This window comes from Puccinia triticina, chromosome 18A (genome assembly GCF_026914185.1).
Source record: "Puccinia triticina chromosome 18A, complete sequence".
Lineage (NCBI taxonomy): Eukaryota > Fungi > Basidiomycota > Pucciniomycetes > Pucciniales > Pucciniaceae > Puccinia > Puccinia triticina.
In genome coordinates, this window is record NC_070575.1 from 2,899,762 (window position 1) to 2,918,959 (window position 19,198).

Below are 19,198 nucleotides of genomic sequence, written 5' to 3' on the forward strand. Positions count from 1 at the left end.
TTTTCATCACATTAGTGAAAACATCAGGAACAATATATAAGATCAGATTTTTTTTTAAGTTTAGTTGAGTGCTGAGGGCCCCTGGAAAAATTGCATTTTTTGATGCTCAAAATTGACAAAAAAACCAGGTTTTCACCCATTAAGTGGAACATGTTTGACCCTGGGTGAAATTGGTAATATTTGTAGTGTGCACTACAAATATTACCAATTTCACCCAGGGTCAAACATGTTCCACTTAATGGGTGAAAACCTGGTTTTTTTGTCAATTTTGAGCATCAAAAAATGCACTTTTTTCAGGGGCCCTCAGCACGCAACTAAGCTTAGAAAACACATTGCACTTTTACATCAAATAGTCCGCAGAGCACATTACATATTACTTTTTTTGGTGGTTTGGTGAAGATGAGACAAAGTTTAGGAGCTCAGTAAATCAAACTTTAGATTTTTGGGTTTCAGAAATTTATTCACGATCCATAGATATTAAAGCTAGAGTAGAATACTGCAATTTACTATTAAGTTCACCAGATTTGTATTCGAGCCAGGCACAATGAGACACAACATCCTTAATATTTATAAAGTATTCATCTTCATTTGCTGGAAGGCGAAGGTCTACTTTGAGACCCTGTTCTTTAAGTTGAATGAAGGAAGTGGGAAGGGGATCTGTCAGTGGCGGCAATGGATTAACTTTTAGCCAGGTATCCACAAATCGGTCTTGATTGTTAGCTATTCTCACATGAGTAAATATGTCCTTGATTTGTGCAAAATGAATGAAGCTCGAGAAAGAGCAGTCAACTGATATAATACTGTTTTTGCAGTTGGCAGTCCAGGTAGAAAAGGTTACCCCCCGATGTTCAAAGTGCGAGTGGCTCTCCTTCCGAGAATCTAAAGCCGATTTTTTCTTTTTCTCTGCATTGCTCATACGAGTCCAATCACTCGTCAGCGCCCAGCTAGGTCCAGCGGATTGAGTGTTGAGGTAGTCAATTAGGCCTTGGGCATCTGATGAGCTGAGAGTCTCCGACTTATTGGAAAGATACTTCGAGGTGAAGGGAACCGGTTTGTAAAGGTCCTTAAGCTCAGCAATAGATGGCTTCAGGGTGTCAGGAAAAAAATCGGGCTTGTCAAGCAACCCCCGTAGATTGCCTGCACAACAGAATTCATGCATGAACGTGATCTCAAGCTGGCCTGTTAAGCAAATAAGAGCTGTCAGTTATAAGCATTGGTCATCCTTCCGCTACGGAAAAGCCTGAGAAATAGGCTTACCTATGTGATTATTGTGACATGAATGCAGGACCTGCCCCATAAGCCGTTCCATGGGGAATGACCACCAAGCACGCACAGGCCCAAACCGCTCGAGACAGTCAGCAAGATGTAGTGAAAGATGATGGTTTGGGGCCAAATTTACGTCGGGGAAAAGGATCTCGCAGCTAGACAGATACACATTGATATTGTATCAATATGATTCTATGCGCTCGGTATTCATGTTCCGTCTCAAGGCCAAGTCGACCGCAGAGACTAGATGTCCAAAGTTTTGCAACAAGGATGCCTGGACACGATCAACGTCACCCCATAACTTGACCAGGATGAGTGGCAATTGCATCAAGAATAGATTTCGCCACTCGTCTGCTTTTAGCTTGCCATAAGAGGCTTTCCCAAGGGTGGGAACGGCACGCTTGATCCATGAGGGGTACCGAATTCGGGGCAGTAAACCATTGATTTGCTTCAGCATTCCAGAATCAAAAATACATGTTTCCTCCCCAGCTATCCAGATGCCATCCCATCCATTGCTTGGAGCTGCCCAGTCGTAATCATCGGGTGAGGTACCACTACGTAATTCGAAAGGAGCTTCTTCGGCAGTGAGTTCTTCTTCTGGGAGCTTGAGTGATGCATCCGCATGCTCAATAGGTGTATCCGAAACAGCGGCAGCAGAGACTTGTAACATTTCAGCTACTGGGATGATAGCAAGTGGATGATCTTCCTCGTTATCAAGCTTGTTTGATATGGCCCAAAATCGTATACAATGCCACTTGAGTAAACCTAGCAGCAGATTGTGCATGGAATCTAGAGCTTGATATTCGATGGGCCTCCAGTAAGACAGTTCAGTTAAAACAGAATATTGAACTCCATGTTCCGCGAAGATAGCTGCTCTATCCTTTGCAGTGTGAGCATCTCGAGAAGCATGAGCCCACTTGATGTGGTTTTTGGATGTTCGTGGGCTCCATTCGGCAAGATTTCGAATGTTCTCTTTCAAAATGTTGCAGAAGGAGCACATAAATTCAGCTGATGCATGTCCAGCAAAACCGATGGCACGGCGCAATGCGGGAAGATCAGCAAAAACCGGTAACAGAGCAGCAAATATTTGCCGGCCTTTCGGGTGGAGAGGCGTGCTAGATAAGAAGAGGCCATTGGTCCAAAGAGATTTGAGTTGTTGGACTAGTGGATTGAGGATCCAGTTGGTTTGGGTCAAGCTTGGTTCTTTGGGGCCGGGGGCAATTCCCACAAGGAAGACGTTTTCCGGTAGAAATCGCAGTGAGTAAGGGAGCGTAAGGCAAACGAGCACTACAAACGTGATGGATACATGCTTTCCACCTTGCTTGGAGCCGTAAGGGTTGATGCCATCGATAAAAAGGCCAAAGACTAGATTGCCACTCGTCGCAGTGAAGGGTGAGCCATCAGGCCCCTTGAATTCGTGCCAAATCGCAGAGTCGTGAATGTCGGTGATCATCTCGTGTGATGGGTCGGCCGGAGAGGTAGATAAAGATTGATCAAGAGCATTCTCAATACCGGGTCGTGAAAACAGGCGTCCGAGCCAATCATTTAGGCGTTGAAATGCAAACTTCCGTATCAGGACATTGGTGCCGGGTTGCAAAAGGGGCTCGCCACAAAATTTCGACGAGATTGGTGTCTCAATAGGGACATTGGTTCCGGGTTGCAAAAGGGGCTCACCTCCAAATTTGGATGAGATTGGTGTTTCTTTGGGTGCTTGAGATTGTTGGGGGATTCGTTTGGCAGTTTCTCGTTCTTCAGGAATCTCTGGGATATCTGGGATAGATAAGGGGTCGCCGTCAACTTCTTTATCAATAATGTCTTCTTGGTGAAAACAATTTCTGGGGGTTCGATCGGGTGGATATGTGGCAAAACATCGTGAGCAGCAATTGAGGCACACAATGATTGGGTCAAGCTTGAGCCATTTGATCACCGTGTGTATGTCGACTGGTAGTTTGTTCAGGGCGGCATTTTCCGTAGCAGTAAGAGGGCGAGGCGCTGAGCTGGAATTCAATCCCAGACGTAGAGTCAGTTCAATGAGTTGGCGTTGCTTTCGTAAAAGCCAAGAACTGGACAGATTTGACGCTGAAAGTAGGATTGTGAACATGGATGCCGCAAGGATGGCATAAGTGAAAACGGGACGTGTGTTCAAAAACGGCGATGTCATCCAGCGGGCTAGTCATGGAATAATAATCATGTTATCTGGGTAAGTGCCAATTTGGAGGAAAGGCAAGCAGGGAGGCAGCTGTTACTCACACGTATCATACACCAATCGAAAGAATCCTGGGCCAGCACTGATTCTAGTCAGAGCTAATGAGTCTGTGATTGTAGCGAGGGCAGTATTGTCACGAGCAGCCAAATTGGGAGCTGGATTTTCCGTGGAACCCAAATGTGTTTGTAATTCGGCTGGTGACTCCAGGTCTAAAGTATTGTCATCTGGCGGAAGCACTATATAAAAAGGTTTAGCAAAAAAAAGTTAGACAAAATCCATGTTCAGAAGCTGTGCCGTAATCAGAGAGATGATAACTGATGACTTACCAGTACTTGCAGCCTGATCTGACAACTGGTGACGAAAGACGGTCTGACTGACCAACAGACATCCCGGTTTCCAGACATTCTCATGAGACACCCAGTGAGTCTTCTCCCTACATTTATGACCGAAACACGTGCAAACCAGTTTGTTCTTTTGAGGCTTTCGGGGCGGCATCGGAATTGAAGAGGACAAGGTTCGTTGGTGCTATTGAGCACAAGAGCTTCAAGGGGCCTGACCCGGGACTGCTTGGAGCGGGAGTTAATGTTGTATGTATGTACATACACTAATGGGGAAGATATGTACATTGGAATCATGTTTGGATTACGTATATAAATAAGCCGCGTGTATTTATGTTTAAGTTCCAAAATATCTACATGCACAACTATTCACAAAATCAACTGTAGATAAATACATAAAATATATAATTTAAACTTGACGATAGAAGTAATGCACGCCTTCAAAGATCGACTTGTCAGCAATGTTGTCCAAAACGAACTGCACATAGAGGGCCAGAAGGATTGGCTTGAGGAGATCCGACGGGACAAACATCACAGGGCAATGGCATTGGAGAGCAAAACGAATCTCATCCCGAGTGAGGAGGCGGTGGTATGGTTGAGGTACGGGAGAAGGAGTCGCGGTAAAGGGCATAGGATACCCTCCAGGTGGTGGTCGGCAAACGTATTGATGAAAAAACCCAATTGCTGCGGTCTTGGTCATTGTGAGCGGAAGTTTGATACTTGGGCGTCTCTCGGCTATGATGTCGAGGATGGCATCGGTGGTGATGGAGGCGCTATTTGGATTTAACCCTGAAAGATCAAGTGGTCCGGGATCTTGTGTCATCGCCTTTGCCTCAGCGGCTTCAAGAAGCTCTTGTTGTTCGACCTTCCACTGGAGATAAGGAGCGATTTGTGGGAGCACGCGTTGTTTGTACTCTCTAATTAAAAAGCCTTTTTTGGGTTGTCAAACCGGTGATGTATAGCCAGGGTGGAAGTGTTTGATTACGCCGAGTATCAGGTCTTTGCGGCAGGATCGCTTTTCATAATCGACATTCGGCTCAAGCAAAAAGGCGAGTTTATCGGGGATACTTTCGATTAGGCCAAGAACGTTGGCCGGGAGGACTGCTTGCGTTGGCGCACTTGCTTCATTTGATTCGTCGGCAGCAGGAAGTTGGCCTTGCGCAGAGATGGGCTCGTACATCTTTGAATCGGTTGATGCTGACTCATGGGGGTGATTTGTAACAGCCAAGCGCATTTGTCCTAAGGCTGGATTATCAAGCTGAGGGGCTTCATCGACTAGTATATTCATTGAATTTGTGTCTGACTGGGAGCTCACGTCGCGCATAGATTTTTGAGCGGCCGAAGTGATTTGAAGTTGCTTGGATCCAAGGCGAGGTTTGTTAGTAGGATGAGAAATAAGCGTGGGCAAAGCCGGATGGGGAGCGCGGGAAGTCATCGGGCAGGTAGGTGGCGTGGCTAATTTATCAGCGGTCAATCGATCTTGTGAGGGATCACAACAAGAGCGACCGCTGGAAATGGGCGAGGAGCGGAAGACAGTTAACACTCATGTGGGAGAAAAAGGGGGGATGCAAAGGCGGAAGAGAGCCAACATACGCAAAATGGATGAAGTGCAAGTTCCTAAATGCAAGGCCTAATGTAGGGGATTATCGGTTATGGTGTCAGAAAGCAAAAAGAACTGCCGATGGAAGAAAAATAAAGCTTACCTGAGACCAAGGTGTGGATTCAGCAGGGCGCGCCTGAAATGTAAATAACACAAATTTTCGGACCGCAGAGGAGAATTACTGCAGTCAAAAATGGTGCTGGTAAGTGGATTGAGGCGATGCTGAATGGAACACAGGAGTAGGTGAACATACCCCGAACAAGGCAGACGCCAGTAGTAGAAGTTAATCCGAGTGTTTTGACCGCAACGGCAAATGAAAGTTGTAACGCTAGCTAGCCAAAACAACAAAAGTGTTGGAGGGCTTGGTGTTGGCGAGGCTTGATGGAACACGGTTCAAATGGCTAAGTCGGGTCAAAGGGCTAAATAAAAACAAGGCACACAACACAGGTAGAGCAATGGAAAAGGTGTTGGTCGACAACATGCAAGGATGAGATCAAATGTCCCGGACAAATGTGTGGGGTTTTATACATCCGGAGCAAGGGGAAACCCGTGCCCATACTCAATTCGGCGTGTTCTGGAAGCACAGAGCTTGCAAAAATGAGGTACAAAAATATGCAATCCATGGAGGTCATAGTTCAATATGCATACAAATTTACTATGACCTCACTACATGCTGAAAGGAAGACGGTTTGGGTTGGTGCTATCGAACATTGAGAGCAATGGATATATATATATAAAGATGTTATATATAAGCCACACCACAGAGGTTTGCCTGGATTCAACCTACTTACTTAGGAAGTGGGACTATCTTTGCAAGCCCCTGGCAGGGCCGGTGAAACAAAAATGATGCTAGTATAGCTTTTGCACTAAAGGTAGGGAAAAGCTGGGGGATGTTCTCCAAGCTTGTGTTGGCACTCCGACTAATGAGCTTTGCCGCTGTACTAAATTAAGCTAGGGTTACTTGTGGTGGCACTCCGACTTATGGACTTCGCAGCGTGAGGAACAGCTTTGAGAACCGGATACGGTTCCCGTTCAAAAAGTCCCTAACCCCAAGTCTCATTGCACTGCAACAAATTGCAGCACGCAAACAATGCAATCAGCCAAACTTCAAGAAAGCAGTGATTTGAGTGAATTAGATGATCGTGACCTTGGTCAGTACATACATATGTTCAACGTTACAGCTGATGGTCCAATAATGAACTACAACAAGTTTCACTTTTTAGGCAATGGCGCGAGTGGCGCTCCCCCCCTGAAGAAAACCCGCAAGAAAGAGGTGAGGACGAATTCGCGCTTGGAAGGCCGGTCTTCAAAGGCGTCCAAGACCAAGAAGAAGAGAGCGGGTCACAATTGGGTCGCACAGGGTGAGAGTTGAGATTTTTACCTCTGCATCTCCTGGCCAATCGTGAACTAAGGCAGGTTTTATTTTTTTAGGCAGTGACGCCAGTGGCGCTCCGGCCCTGGAGAAAACGAATGAAGCGACGAATTCGCCCTTGGAAGGCCACCCTTCAATGGCATCCACAAAGAGAGCGGGAGACAATTTGGCCGCACAAGGTAAGCGGATGTTTACCTCTGCATCTCCTGGCCAATCGCGAACTCAGAAAGGTTTCCTTTTTTTAGGCAGTGACGCCAGCGGGGCTCCGAACCTGGAGAAACCAAATAAAGTGACGAGTTCGCACTTGGAAGGCCGTCCTTCAAAGGCATCTACGAAGAAAAGGGTGGGAGACGATCTGGCCGCGGAGCCAACCAAGCGGTCCAACCGGAGCCAAAAAACGCACATGGATTCATCTGACGGCTCTCTAGGTCTTAATCTCCGCGCCGGGAAAACTGCGAGGGTTAGCAGTAAATCCAAAAATGCAGCTGCAAAAACCTGTTCCAGTTCAACTTCTATCCATAACAGCAATCCCAAGGGAATCACGGAAGCTTTGACATTCAATCTGCTTGAGCAATCATTTTTGGTGCAACCGGAGCCGGCTCTGTTGATATCACCCACCGGCATTGATAACTTTGAAAACTTGATGGAGGAGGAGAATTTGATACGCTTCAAGGCCGAAAACTTACTAGACGACGCCATGCAACCCACACAGATGGCTCCAAATTGGCGATCTCTGAGCCCAAAATCCCCGGTTCGGCGTGCGCGAGTGGAGCCAGCCATGATTCCTTCGAATTCTTGGATTTCGCTTCAGTCGTCGGCAAAAGAGGGGTTGGCGATTGGTGCGATAGAACAGATGTCAAACATGCAAACAATGCAGTTGATACAAGACGGGCTTTATCGTTTGCCAGTAGACCGTCCCGAAGACAGTTCGCTCCCCTCGAGTCCGGCGGGATTCGATTCGACCAATAGGACGTTGCCGACGCAAACTCAAGTTTTAGAGCGACTGGTATCGGATGGCCTCTTATCCAAAAGGGTATTGCGTTCACTGGCCCCCTCAAAACAATCCAGTTTGGCTCTTGTCCCTGACCCCCCACGCACGGGGGCGGATTTCATACAAGCCTGCAAATCAATCTCTGCAAACCACTGTCTAGATCCCCCTAGACAATCGGCAGTGGAATCAGGCGGGCGCATAAACAATGAATACATTTGCTTCAGCCCACCTGCCATGGCTCCGACCAACGAAGTTTTGGAGCGAATGGGGACTGAGCCGAGTGGAGCAGGTGAGCCATACATATCTGAGGGTGTATATATATGGGGCGTGATAGTCACTGACCAGGATGGCAGCGGGGTCATGTACAGAATTATTTCAAGACCTCATCGAAATGATTCTCCGTAAGGACGATTGTTGTGGAGATGTCGTCATGCAGCACCCAACTCAGGAGCAGGGATGCACACAGGCCGAAACACAGAGTGAACCAGGTGCCGAGACGAAAGGGGTCATGATACCAATCAAGCCAGAAGCTGCCCACCAACAATCACCGGGGGGAAAAGTTCCTCTTGCTTCAATCTCCTCCAGCTGTAAATATATGTCCGGCGTTGATCCATGGCCTGCTTGGCGTTTTTTTTGTCATGGCCTTTTCTAGAAATGGTTTGGGCCTTCTTTGTCTGTATATATATATATTCAATAAAAGTTTTATTTGGTGCCCACAACATTACAGGCTCACCAAGTCTTTCCGGCCTGGTCGAGTTGGTCGAGTTCACCATTAACAATTGGCATCAATGTACTTATTACTTGACTCCCATGGAAGACACTACACAGCACAAGGTTTTTTAAATAACACAAGACATGGAGACTGGAAATCGTGACAAGGTTCCTCTACATAGGTAAAAACAAGGAAGATTCCAGCCCATGGAAAATCCGCACGTATCTGATCAGTACACGCGGCAAAGTCAAACAAGCTTCCCAAACCATGTAAAAAGAAAGAAACAGCAAGAAACCAGTGAGACACTGAAAATATCTGAGCATAACATAATATTTGTGTAGGTGTATTCTACTCGACTCCTCGAGGTCGCTGAGGAAGTTCTAGTCCTCACGCTATGTAGAATGGGAGCGGCAGGTTTATGAATCGGAGCAATTGGGAGAAGTATCTGGACCAGCAGCTCCTGATTCATCAGAATGATTCGCACGGCTGTCAAGTCGGTACGCGGGACCTGCGTTGTTTGCGCTGAGAGTTGGAAGCGGAATCATGCGCTCCCTGGAAGACCAAGCGGAATGGCAAATTGCAAATCATAAACCATCTTCAATGATTGACCTTGCAAATCGTCCAAGAAAAAAATGCCTTACGCCTGTAAATCGCGGATCTCATGGACTGAGACTGCAAAAGGGGCCCGCGCCAGGGCTCTACAATTTTGGGCATCTATCCCGCGCAAACTCATGATAGCTGACACAACGTTCATATCGTGCTCGTCCCAACCCTGCGTCCCGATAGGCCTGTCCGAACGTTGGGCGTCTCGCGCCGCCCCCAAGCCACGGCCAACCGTGCGGGCCACCGAGGTACGGTTTTGGAAATGCACCCGTCTGCTTCCGACGATGGGCCCAACCCCTGCCCGCGAGTTGTTTTCGAGGGTTCTAATCCTTTCACTCATGGTATTTATTCGAGCTGAAAAGATTAGGTTAATATGCTCAGTTATTTTGTTCACTTTTTCGCAGGTCATCAGAGAACACTTTGTACTTGTATACATTGTATTGGATTCCACCAAGTCCGCACGAGATCGAGCATCCATTCTTCTCATCTCTTTGAGTAATTATGGGCGGATTTCAGAAGGACAATTTTACATGACAAAAGTTCAGACTCATGTAAGTAATTCACAAAAACTTTATACATAACAAGGCAAGATTGGGATTGGAATTGAACTGACTAAAATCCCGTTGACAGCGCTGTAAGCTATTAATTCGACTGGATATGGAAGCTAGGGTTTCAAACGTATTAGCCTGGCCTACAATTGCTCCTAGGCGGTTCTCTATGGCGCCCAACCGTTGCTCGAAATTGACCATCTGATCTGAGTGACCCCAATACACCCAATGCGTAAACAAGAGAAAAGAAGGACGTCAATACACGAAGAAGGAAGATGATGAACCAATGCGGCTGACCAAAGGCCCTCTGATGGCGTGGGATTACCGCTCCTAATCGATTCTCTAAGGTGTCCATACGCTCCTTGCGGGCGGCTCTCACATCTGGGTCACCCAAACGAAATAATAAGTAAAAAAAGCGGATAAATATAGATTATGTATGCATGTATCTTCCATGGCAAGGCAGGTCAGGCTCACTCGGGTTTCCTGAATTCCTATACATTTTTTTTGAAATTGGTAGATCTAGTAGAAAACAGGGATGGATGGATGGGACTAGGAAACCGACAATTCTGAAGTGAGTGATCGTTAAGCACCAGACTGTTGCAAAAATCTGTCTGCTTAAATCATTTGCGCTCATATATATGCATGTTGAAGGGAGTGGGTCACAAATTGGACTACGTATACTCGTCCAAGGGCCTCGGCCAGTTCGCACTACACCGTGGGGATCCAAGCAAGGTACGTTACTGTGTATAATGGATCACTAGCACTAGATCCCGCAACAGTTCCGGTGGGCTGCGGGGCTTTGGCGGATTGCTTCTTTCAAAGACAAGACGAATTGACAGCTCATGGCTTCTTCTCCCGCCAATATTAACACTGTGATTGACTTGTAAGATCCATCCAGCCCACATCAGGTCGTCAAAATTTGCAAGAAAAAAGCCAACTAAATTGGGTCCCTCAGTGAGCCTTTTTGTGCTCACTAAGGGTCCGGGGTTTTGAGGAAGCGGCTATTTCCGATAACCAATTTCGTTGATAAGGCGCTTGAAGGACTGTGTAGACCAAAAAAGGAACAACTATATACACGTCTTGGTTGAGGGAGGAAAACTATATACAATGGTTGGTTGACGCAGGGTAATCTCAAAAACTGATGAAATGGGAAAGTAGTAATCACCCTTTGGGGGAGGAAAACTATATACAATGGTTGGTCGACGGAGGGTAATCTCAAAAACCGATGAAATGGGAGGAAAGTAAAAGTAACCACCAATTGGGACGGTGAACAATCATATGCCATCCTTTTTGGCGCGTTTTGAGGATCCGCTGGCCACAGGTTGATTTTTGGATGTGCGCTTACTTCGGCCTGGGCTGTCTTCCTGGCCCCTGGTACCGGTACGGCGGCCTATGCTTTGCATGATGGAACTGAGGCTTGGCAACGAGGAACCCGGACTAGGATCACTGCGATTTTCTAAGGTGGATAGTATTGTGTGGAGCACAATGTAAGCCTTTTTTGCGCAGTCACTTCCGAAATCTTCAGCTTACATACCATCCTGGCCTGGTTCTTGATCATTTCGCGCCACGTTGACCTCCGCCGGAGTGTCTGCCCGCATGCTCACATTGGGCCCCTGCTCACTCTCTGGGGTGCATTGTTTGAAACAGCAATGAATGTGTTAGCATCCGCCTGACTTGTCAAATACCTAGTATTTTTCATTTCATTTTCCTCAAAAGCAAAACAAAAAATTCACGCTCACCCAAGTCCCCACCTTCTCGAGCCCCATTCACCGCAATAGGCAATCCTTCCTCGGTGATGATTCCGGAATCCTTCATTATCCTCACCAAGGCGTACACACGAGCCAGTTCCAATCGGATGACTTGATAATCTGGGCGCTCACTGAGAACCTGAGAGACTTGCGCCTGAAACTGATCCTCATTGACAAGCATTCTGGCTCCTAAGTCCTCAAACGTCTGGCTGCAGAACAAGATCTCCTTCTTTCGAATTTCCGCAATTTTCTTCAAGCAAGCTGTTGCCATATTGATCCGCTCTTCGCTAGACAAAGTGCCTAGCCTATCCAATACCATCCGAGCGCCATTAGGTCTATGTAGCACTTCGAGAAAGAGATCCAAATCGGATTGTCCTGCTCCGGGATTGGCCTGAGCACCCTTGTTACGACCCATATGGCCCCTGACAAATGCTTCAAACTCCATGAAGCGTTCTGTCACTGTGTTTAAATGTGTGGCCACAGCATTCACGTGTGCGGTCACCTGGTTGGTTCTCTCTGTTGTGAAGTCCATGTTTTTTTATCAGCGCTCAAATTTCTCCTGCAAAGTTATACACACATTTACACCAAACTTACCACCATGTTCTATATAGGACTCCAATTGCGCAACACGAGCGCAAAGAGGCAAATCCACCACCTCAGAGCCTACAAGAAACCGCACCAAATCATGCAAAACATCAATCAGTTCACGGTCACCTACTTTATTGGTACGATGAACACTAACACAATTTGGCTAGACGTTGGCCAAGTCGAGTGATTCGCCCTGCCAAGGTTGGTAGGCCTTCAAAGGCCAAGCCGTCATCAAATCCAACAATGCTCCGGACTTTCCTCTCCAGTGCAACCAAGCGCTCTTCGACAGCATTCTCGGCGGCATCTGACCCATCGCAAGAGGCAAGAAATAAATACAAGTCAGTGGTGTCCTCGCTTACCACCAAATCCAAGTACCCTTGCTTTGGTCATGAATCCTAACTGATAGTAGAAATCCTTGCCTGACTCACTATGTTGGCCCGCAGGAGAGTTAATGGAGACGGGAGGCTGAACGGAAGCAGGAGAGTTAATGGAGACGAGAGACTGAACGGAAGCAGGAGAGTGAACAGGGGTGACCCAGGCACGTTGTGAAGGGTCACTCATTCTCAATGGAATATATGTATAAAAAAGAAGTGTGTGTGAATTTGGACTGGGGTCAAGTGAGGCGGGATCGATATTTTGTTTGGGTTTTAGGTATAGGACAGTGGTAAGTTCAGAGGCGGAATAGTTCATCCTTATATACTTTCTTCAGCAGAACCCCGCCCTCTTGATAGGTTAGGTATGATGCCTTGTCCATCTTGTCGCTCACTCTCCCATTTCCTTGTACGCTTGCTTCCCTCATTCATCCCGTTTGTATGCAAACGCAAAATTGAACACAAGCTTCCCTTTTGCCGTTTTTGGCATCACATGTAGGATAGGCGGATAGGCGCTAACCAATTCGGTGTTCCATCCCACCAGGCGAATGTTACCTAGCGTTTGTGCTTCACCCAACTAGCTAGCTAGCATTGGGACAGGCCGCCACACTCTAAATTGGTACACTCCCAGATTGTTGGCCACCGATGCAGTCATGGGCCCTCTCTGACCAAGCCCCTCTTCTCGCATATACAATTTTGCCCAGTCACCATTTTTTTGCATCGATCCTAAACAAAACCCCCTCAATCGGGGACTCAATCAACTGTGAATATTGACGAGCACCACACTACACTACCAGCTGGTGTATCTTCATACAGGCGTTATGGACAGTCCATGTGAATGAGCTCCTGCCTTAAGCAATGGTAGGGCGCATCAGCTCTTCCTTTCGCAAGAATACTAAGTATCCCCTTTCTGGTCGTTCAGGTTTCTCATCACGATGATTGATTTCCTTTTTTTCCTTTTGAACACTTCCGACATACAAATGCATTTTCAATTTTTGTTTCAATGATCTCCTTGGCTAGCCTCGATTGCCACCACTCACTTGACTAATTCCCGACCAGCAAATATCATTTGGCACTTCTAGTTTGGCATTGCTGCAGAGCGTTCTGTCCGGTTAAAATTCAGCTGCGCAGAGGTGTTGGGCCAAAATGAAGAGCCAGAATTCTCGGTTTGAGATTGACGTTGGACATGTTTCTGTATTGGAGGGTGTATGGAGATAGACATCCCTGTCTAGAGATTGATTGATTGTCAGGGTGCCTCGAATAACTGCGCGTGCTTTCAGTGGAAAGTCTATCATTGTTAGTGTATGCTTGATTTTGGTGTTGCCGGATTTGATCAAGGTTAGCTTTAGTGCTTGAGTGGGTGATAGTATCATCAATGGGAACTTGAAAGCTTGACGTGGATGGATAGACGTTTTGTTTTTGTTGACCTGATGTGGGAATCTGATGAGTGGATATATTGTCGTGGGTTACATTAGAATAAGGATGATGATATGAGGCCGGCTCCACGCTCGTGGGTTTGCTGTTGGAATCTTATGCAATCTGTTGAATCTCCTGGCAGCCTGAATCTGAATCTAGCTCTTCGCTTTCATAATATTCCTGCTCGCTGGCATAGTTTTGAGCACTTTTTCCTTTCCAAACACTTGATCCTGGTAGGACAATATTGGGAATTCCTTGTGCTGGAAGGCTCTGTTGAGTGTTACGGGCTGGATGTGTTGATGATTGGGTTGGTTGGGCCATTGCAGGATCAGTAAAGTGAACAGTAGGTTGTGATGGTCGTGGGCTTGGACGATTTTGAGTTGGCCGAAATTGATGAAATGGCGGATTATTGTCAAGGGAAGGCTCGTGACGACGGCAGACAGGTGGAGGCTGATCAGAGACTAGATTATCCATGGTAGGCACCTGACGAGGGGCTGCTGGAGCACGGCGGACAGGTGGGGGCTGAGGGACTGGATCATTGACAGGAGGCGCCTGACAAGGGGCTGTTGGAGCACGGCTGACAAGTGGGGGCTGAGGGACTGGATCATTGACGGGAGGTGCCTGACAAGGGGCTGTTGGAGCACGGCAGGCAGGTGGGGGCTGAGGGACTGGATCATCTACGGGAGGCGCCTGACAAGGGGCTGTTGGAGCACGGCGGACAGATGGGGGCTGAGTGACTGGATCATCCACGGGAGGCGCCTGACAAGGGGCAGCTTGAGCACGGCGGGCGGGTGGAGGCGGAGGGACTGGATCATCTACGGGAGGGGCCTGACGAGGGGCTGCTCAAGCACGGTAGGCAGGTGGAGGCGGAGGGACTGGATCATCCACGGGTGGCACATTGCAAGCGGTATTTAGAGGCCTACCAATTCGGGGTGGTGGAGGCGGATCATCTGGGGGTGGATCGTCTATGGGGTCTGGTGAGTAGTGACCAAGATCAGCTTTAAAAGTCGGGTGCTCCAAGTAGTGATGGATAATGAATACTTACCATGATTAACGCCGAGTGACTCACGATGCCCTGGGGAATTTTTGGATTAGCTTGGAAAGGTGAGCAGTTCAAGTATTCAAGAGGCCAAGCTCACTGCAAACGAGTCCATCTACTAAATTACGTAGCTCTGGCAAATTGGTTGCAACAGGTACGGGGATTTCAGGAAAATTTTGCCAAATAAAATCTTTTAAGTCAGCTTTGCAAACATGCCGGGCAAACGCATTGAATCTGGAGATATGGTCCGTCATGACAATTGCTGTGAGATCAACTCCAGAAATTTGACCAGATGGCTGCCGTAGAGTTGAAAACAGAAATAGGACCAAGGAGAAAAAAGAGAAGAAGCGGTATAAAGTATCCAAGCAAATTTTGAGATGATATTTTGTATCCAAATTCAATCAAGGGGGGGTCTGAGTGTCAGGGTGTGCCTCTATAGTGGCAACGCACTGAATGAAACCTTCGATATAATCAAGGTTTGACGGCTGATCTCAGCTGTCACGACTGTCTGTCGGTGCTTGACTTGGCCGTAGCACAAGGAGAAAAGCCGCGCCTCCCTCTGGAGGGGCTGGTTGAGCAAATACAACCGGAATCTAAGAGATTTGAGAGAGAGTCCTTTCTAGGACAGAGAGAGAGAAAAGGAAGAAAACCTAGACTTACTTAATTTGGGTAAGTCGAGGTCAAGAGCGGAGTCGGAAGTGTAAAGGTGGGGGAAGGTGGATCAGAAAGTAAGCGCCCCAATTGTTGTATCTTCAATGCAACAAATAAGCGGGCCTGGTAACTAATAATGATCTGGGGGACCATCCTATGTGCGGAGATCCCTCATGCTTTATACCCAGCCTTTAGCTGGTTGGCTTGTGGTTCGCGGACCACGGGTCGTCATTCAGAGAACTTTGTGAGAAGTTCCTTAGAACCTACCCAGTGGGTATGTTCACTCGCGACATTGGCTCAGGTACAGTGTTCATGAGAGTCATCCTCCACGGCTTCTGTTCCCAGCCGGATCCTAAACCCCAGTAGCTACAGAGCCGCCGGTGGCAGGGTCGCCATCTTCTGTGGCGGCCCGCAGTTTGTCAGTCTCTGTGCTGACTGCGTTAGCAGATGGCTGACACTCGCCCCCCCAAAAAAGCACGGCTCTGATAGGAGTTGTGCCCGGGTTGCGGCGCTTAGAAGTGCAAAACTTGCGCAACAGAACTTCAGTGTTCTGGATAGCCTCCTTTGGTAGCCATTTATCATGGTTGGCGCAAAGCCCCTTGAACCAAGTCAGATAGAGGCAAGATTCCTGCCCTTGGACACGCATAAGTTTTTCGTCCAGAATGCGGAACGCCACCTTGTCATTGGTGTGCTCCGGCGTCAAGTCCGGCACCACCAGGGGAGGGGGCAAAGGTTGATGATCGTCAACGACATACTTCTTGAGCAGGCTCACCAGAAAGGTGGGGTGATTAAGGTCAAAACCCTCCGTTAATATCACCTTGACTGCGTTCCTCCCATGCAAGGCTTTCACAAAAAATGGCCCCACAAACGCGTCCTTTAGTTTCCTATTTCCGCCCAAATTCTGGAAATTCACAGTGGAAACCAGCACCCGATCGTCAACTCTAATTTCGTGGTCCCGGTGCGTCTTATCCCACCGCTCCTTATTATATGCGACCGCATCCGCCAGGCAAGCGCTTGCTTGCGCCTCCGCCCGCACCATCATATCTTGAAACCGTTCGGCTGACGGGTGTAGGGTTACAGCCTTGCTCAGCACCAGATCACGTGGCATGTGAGGGATCCAGCCCCGTTCAAGTTCAAACGGGGTCTTCCCAGTGCTTGAATGAACGCTGGAGTTGTAGGCATGCTCCAGCGCTGGCAAAAGGGAAACCCAGTCATGGGTATAGCCTTTGTTATCTTTGAACCGCAAGCCAAAAGCGCAATAGCGGCACACCATATCCTCGAGCGTCTTGATCATACGCTCGGCCAGACCGTCAGTCTGGGGATGATATGCAGTAGAGAACAAAAGTTTTGTCCCCATCAGCTGGAATAAACTCTGCCAAAACTCAGAGGTAAACTTAGGGTCACGATCCGTGATAATGACCCTAGGGCAACCAACGTTGTGAACAATAGAATTCCAGAAGATCAGCGCAATATCCAACGCCGTATTGCCTTTATAGCAAGGGAGGAAACGGGCGCGTTTGGAGAAGCGATCCACCACCACTAGAACAGCATTAAAGCTTTCTTTTCCCCCCGGTGGGAGCGCGGTGACAAAGTCCATATTGATCACCTCCCAACGCTGTTTGGGCTCCTCAATAGCTTGCAAAAGTCCAAACCGCTTTCCAGTCGCGCGGTTGGCTTTTTGGCATTGGTCGCAACTGGAGCAGTATTGCTCCACCCCAGCGGTCCACCCAGGCCACCAAGCCAGTACCCGGAGCCGCTCGACCGTACGGTCCTTAGAGAAATGTCCCGCGGCCACGTTATCATGACACTCATGGAGCATAGTACTAATATGATCCTTGTCAACGAGCACGAGCGCGCAGTGATTACCCGTACGGTGATACAGCAGACCATCCAAAAGCAGGAAACGGCCTTCCAAAAAATTGTCTGCCCACGGTTCCTCCAGCCGCACCACCAGGTCGGGTTGAGAGTGCTTGGATCTGAGAATACCCACTAAGGCAGCCATGTTGGGGTTACTGTCATAGCTCCGCTCCACCAAATCCCAGAACTCCGTTGCCAAACCGCTGACACTGATTGCCATTATGGGCACCTCTCGCGGAGTGTCTTCCTTGTCGGCGGCCGGGTTATCTTCGTTGTTTGGCAGGGCCCAACGGGACAAGCCATCCACATTCTTGTGGATCAAGCCGTCCCGGTGGACAATTGTCATGGAGCCACGCCACTCCTGGATTGATATCTGCCAGCGCATCATATGCCTGCTTGGCGTCTTCATATTTAACAAGAACTTTAGCGCCACACAGTCTGTAATGACGGTGAACACGCAGCCATCCAAGTAGTAGTACAGCTTTTCCAACGCCCAAACAAGGCAGAGGCACTCCAGTTGGGAAGCCCCGTACTTCTTTTCGGAATCCTTCAGCTGCCGCGAAATGAAACAAATGGGGCCCTCCTGCTCTTTGTCCCCAACGATCTGAATCTAATGCAGCGCAGCCCCGATGCCTTCCATGCACGCATCAACATAAAGCAAAAATGGACGGGACAGGTCCGGGTGAAAGAGCAATGGAGCCGTAGTAAGTGCTACCCAAAGAGCTTTATAGGCCTCAATGCGCTCCAGCGTCATTTCAAACGCAACGTTCGGGCTACATATCTTATACAGGCAAGACACCATGAGGTTAAAATCCTTAATATGTAGCCGATAATAGCCGGCAAAACCAAGGAACAATTGTAATTCCTTTACCGTTACTGGGATAGGCTTCAGGAGCACCGCGGCAACCCGGTGCTGGTCAATGCCAAGAGACAGACCATTAACAATGTGGCCCAAGGCCTTCAGTTCCAAAAAGCCAAAGGAACATTTAGTAAGAGAGATCTTCATCCCCATCTTGCGGACCTTTTGAAGGATAATACAAAGTTTCAGGACATGTTCCTCCCACGTTTCCGTGAAGATGATGATGTTGTCGATATAAATGATCAACCATAGCTCGCTGAGCTCCAAACGGAACTCCGAATCCATCATCCGCTGAAAATGTGACGGAGCGTTCTTGATGCCGAATGGCATCCTCAGATACTCATGGACCCCCATATGGGAAATGATCCGTAAGAATTGGCGACTGTCTTTACCTACAGTATTCTGATGAAAACCCTTCAGCACGTCCATGCAAGTGATGAACTTTGCACCGTGCAGTTTGGTCAGGGACTCCGTGATCTTTGGCATGGGGTACCGGTCCGGAGTTGTGTAAGTATTCAGGGCCCGAAAATCGCCTACCAGACGTGATTTGTCCTTATTCCAGACAATGATCACCGGTGTGGTGATAGAAACTCCTTCGTTGGATCCCACCTTTCGCAGAATACCCATGCAAATAAGGAGCGCTATATGTTCTTCAATAGCCGCTCTAGTCCGCGGGCTCGCCGGGTATGGAGACTTCCTAAGCGCCAGAGGGCAAGGCTTATCCACCGTCAGGGTGATTTCAACTTTGTGGCCATGAATAGAACCGAAAGGCTGGTCTGGAGTGGCAAAGGCCTCCTTATTCTCCGACAAAGCCAGTACGAGTTCCGCCCGCTGAGAAGGTGTGATTTCCCCGCTAATCCTAGAGTCACGGAGGACCTCACCTTCAAACCCCACCTTGGTATCCATCCCCGTGGCGACGTTGTTAATTGTCTCATTGAAATCAAACACCTTCTTGCCAATAGTGAATTGGCGCTTTTCAGTATTCAGCAAGGAGATCTTGTAGTGTACCAAATAGTCATTGCCAACAATAAAG

At 48.0% G+C, this 19,198-nt stretch overlaps 5 protein-coding genes across 5 annotated transcripts; 1 reads left to right on the top strand and 4 right to left on the bottom strand.

Moving 5' to 3' along the window:
- Positions 1–457: 457 nt before the first annotated feature.
- On the bottom strand, positions 458–3,967 carry PtA15_18A330 (uncharacterized protein; the record flags this gene model as incomplete). Its single annotated transcript, XM_053164860.1, has 5 exons — positions 458–1,179; positions 1,819–2,078; positions 2,562–3,435; positions 3,517–3,708; positions 3,799–3,967. The coding sequence occupies 5 exons, from the start codon at positions 3,965–3,967 to the stop codon at positions 458–460; spliced, it is 2,217 nt and encodes a 738-aa protein (XP_053028827.1).
- A 252-nt stretch (positions 3,968–4,219) lies between these two features.
- Positions 4,220–4,633, bottom strand: PtA15_18A331 (uncharacterized protein; the record flags this gene model as incomplete). The annotated part of the gene is made up of 1 exon (XM_053164861.1): positions 4,220–4,633. One exon carries the CDS (start codon positions 4,631–4,633, stop codon positions 4,220–4,222), a length of 414 nt encoding a protein of 137 aa, XP_053028828.1.
- Positions 4,634–4,753: 120 nt separating this feature from the next.
- Positions 4,754–5,245, bottom strand: PtA15_18A332 (uncharacterized protein; the record flags this gene model as incomplete). The annotated part of the gene is made up of 1 exon (XM_053164862.1): positions 4,754–5,245. The coding sequence occupies one exon, from the start codon at positions 5,243–5,245 to the stop codon at positions 4,754–4,756; it is 492 nt and encodes a 163-aa protein (XP_053028829.1).
- A 1,255-nt stretch (positions 5,246–6,500) lies between these two features.
- On the top strand, positions 6,501–8,168 carry PtA15_18A333 (uncharacterized protein; the record flags this gene model as incomplete). Its single annotated transcript, XM_053164863.1, has 5 exons — positions 6,501–6,561; positions 6,634–6,777; positions 6,842–6,961; positions 7,028–8,062; positions 8,119–8,168. 5 exons carry the CDS (start codon positions 6,501–6,503, stop codon positions 8,166–8,168), a joined length of 1,410 nt encoding a protein of 469 aa, XP_053028830.1.
- A 733-nt stretch (positions 8,169–8,901) lies between these two features.
- PtA15_18A334 (uncharacterized protein) lies at positions 8,902–11,916 on the bottom strand (the record flags this gene model as incomplete). The annotated part of the gene is made up of 7 exons (XM_053164864.1): positions 8,902–9,037; positions 9,127–9,442; positions 9,702–9,842; positions 9,934–10,017; positions 10,982–11,092; positions 11,171–11,260; positions 11,376–11,916. 7 exons carry the CDS (start codon positions 11,914–11,916, stop codon positions 8,902–8,904), a joined length of 1,419 nt encoding a protein of 472 aa, XP_053028831.1.
- Positions 11,917–19,198: the final 7,282 nt, after the last annotated feature.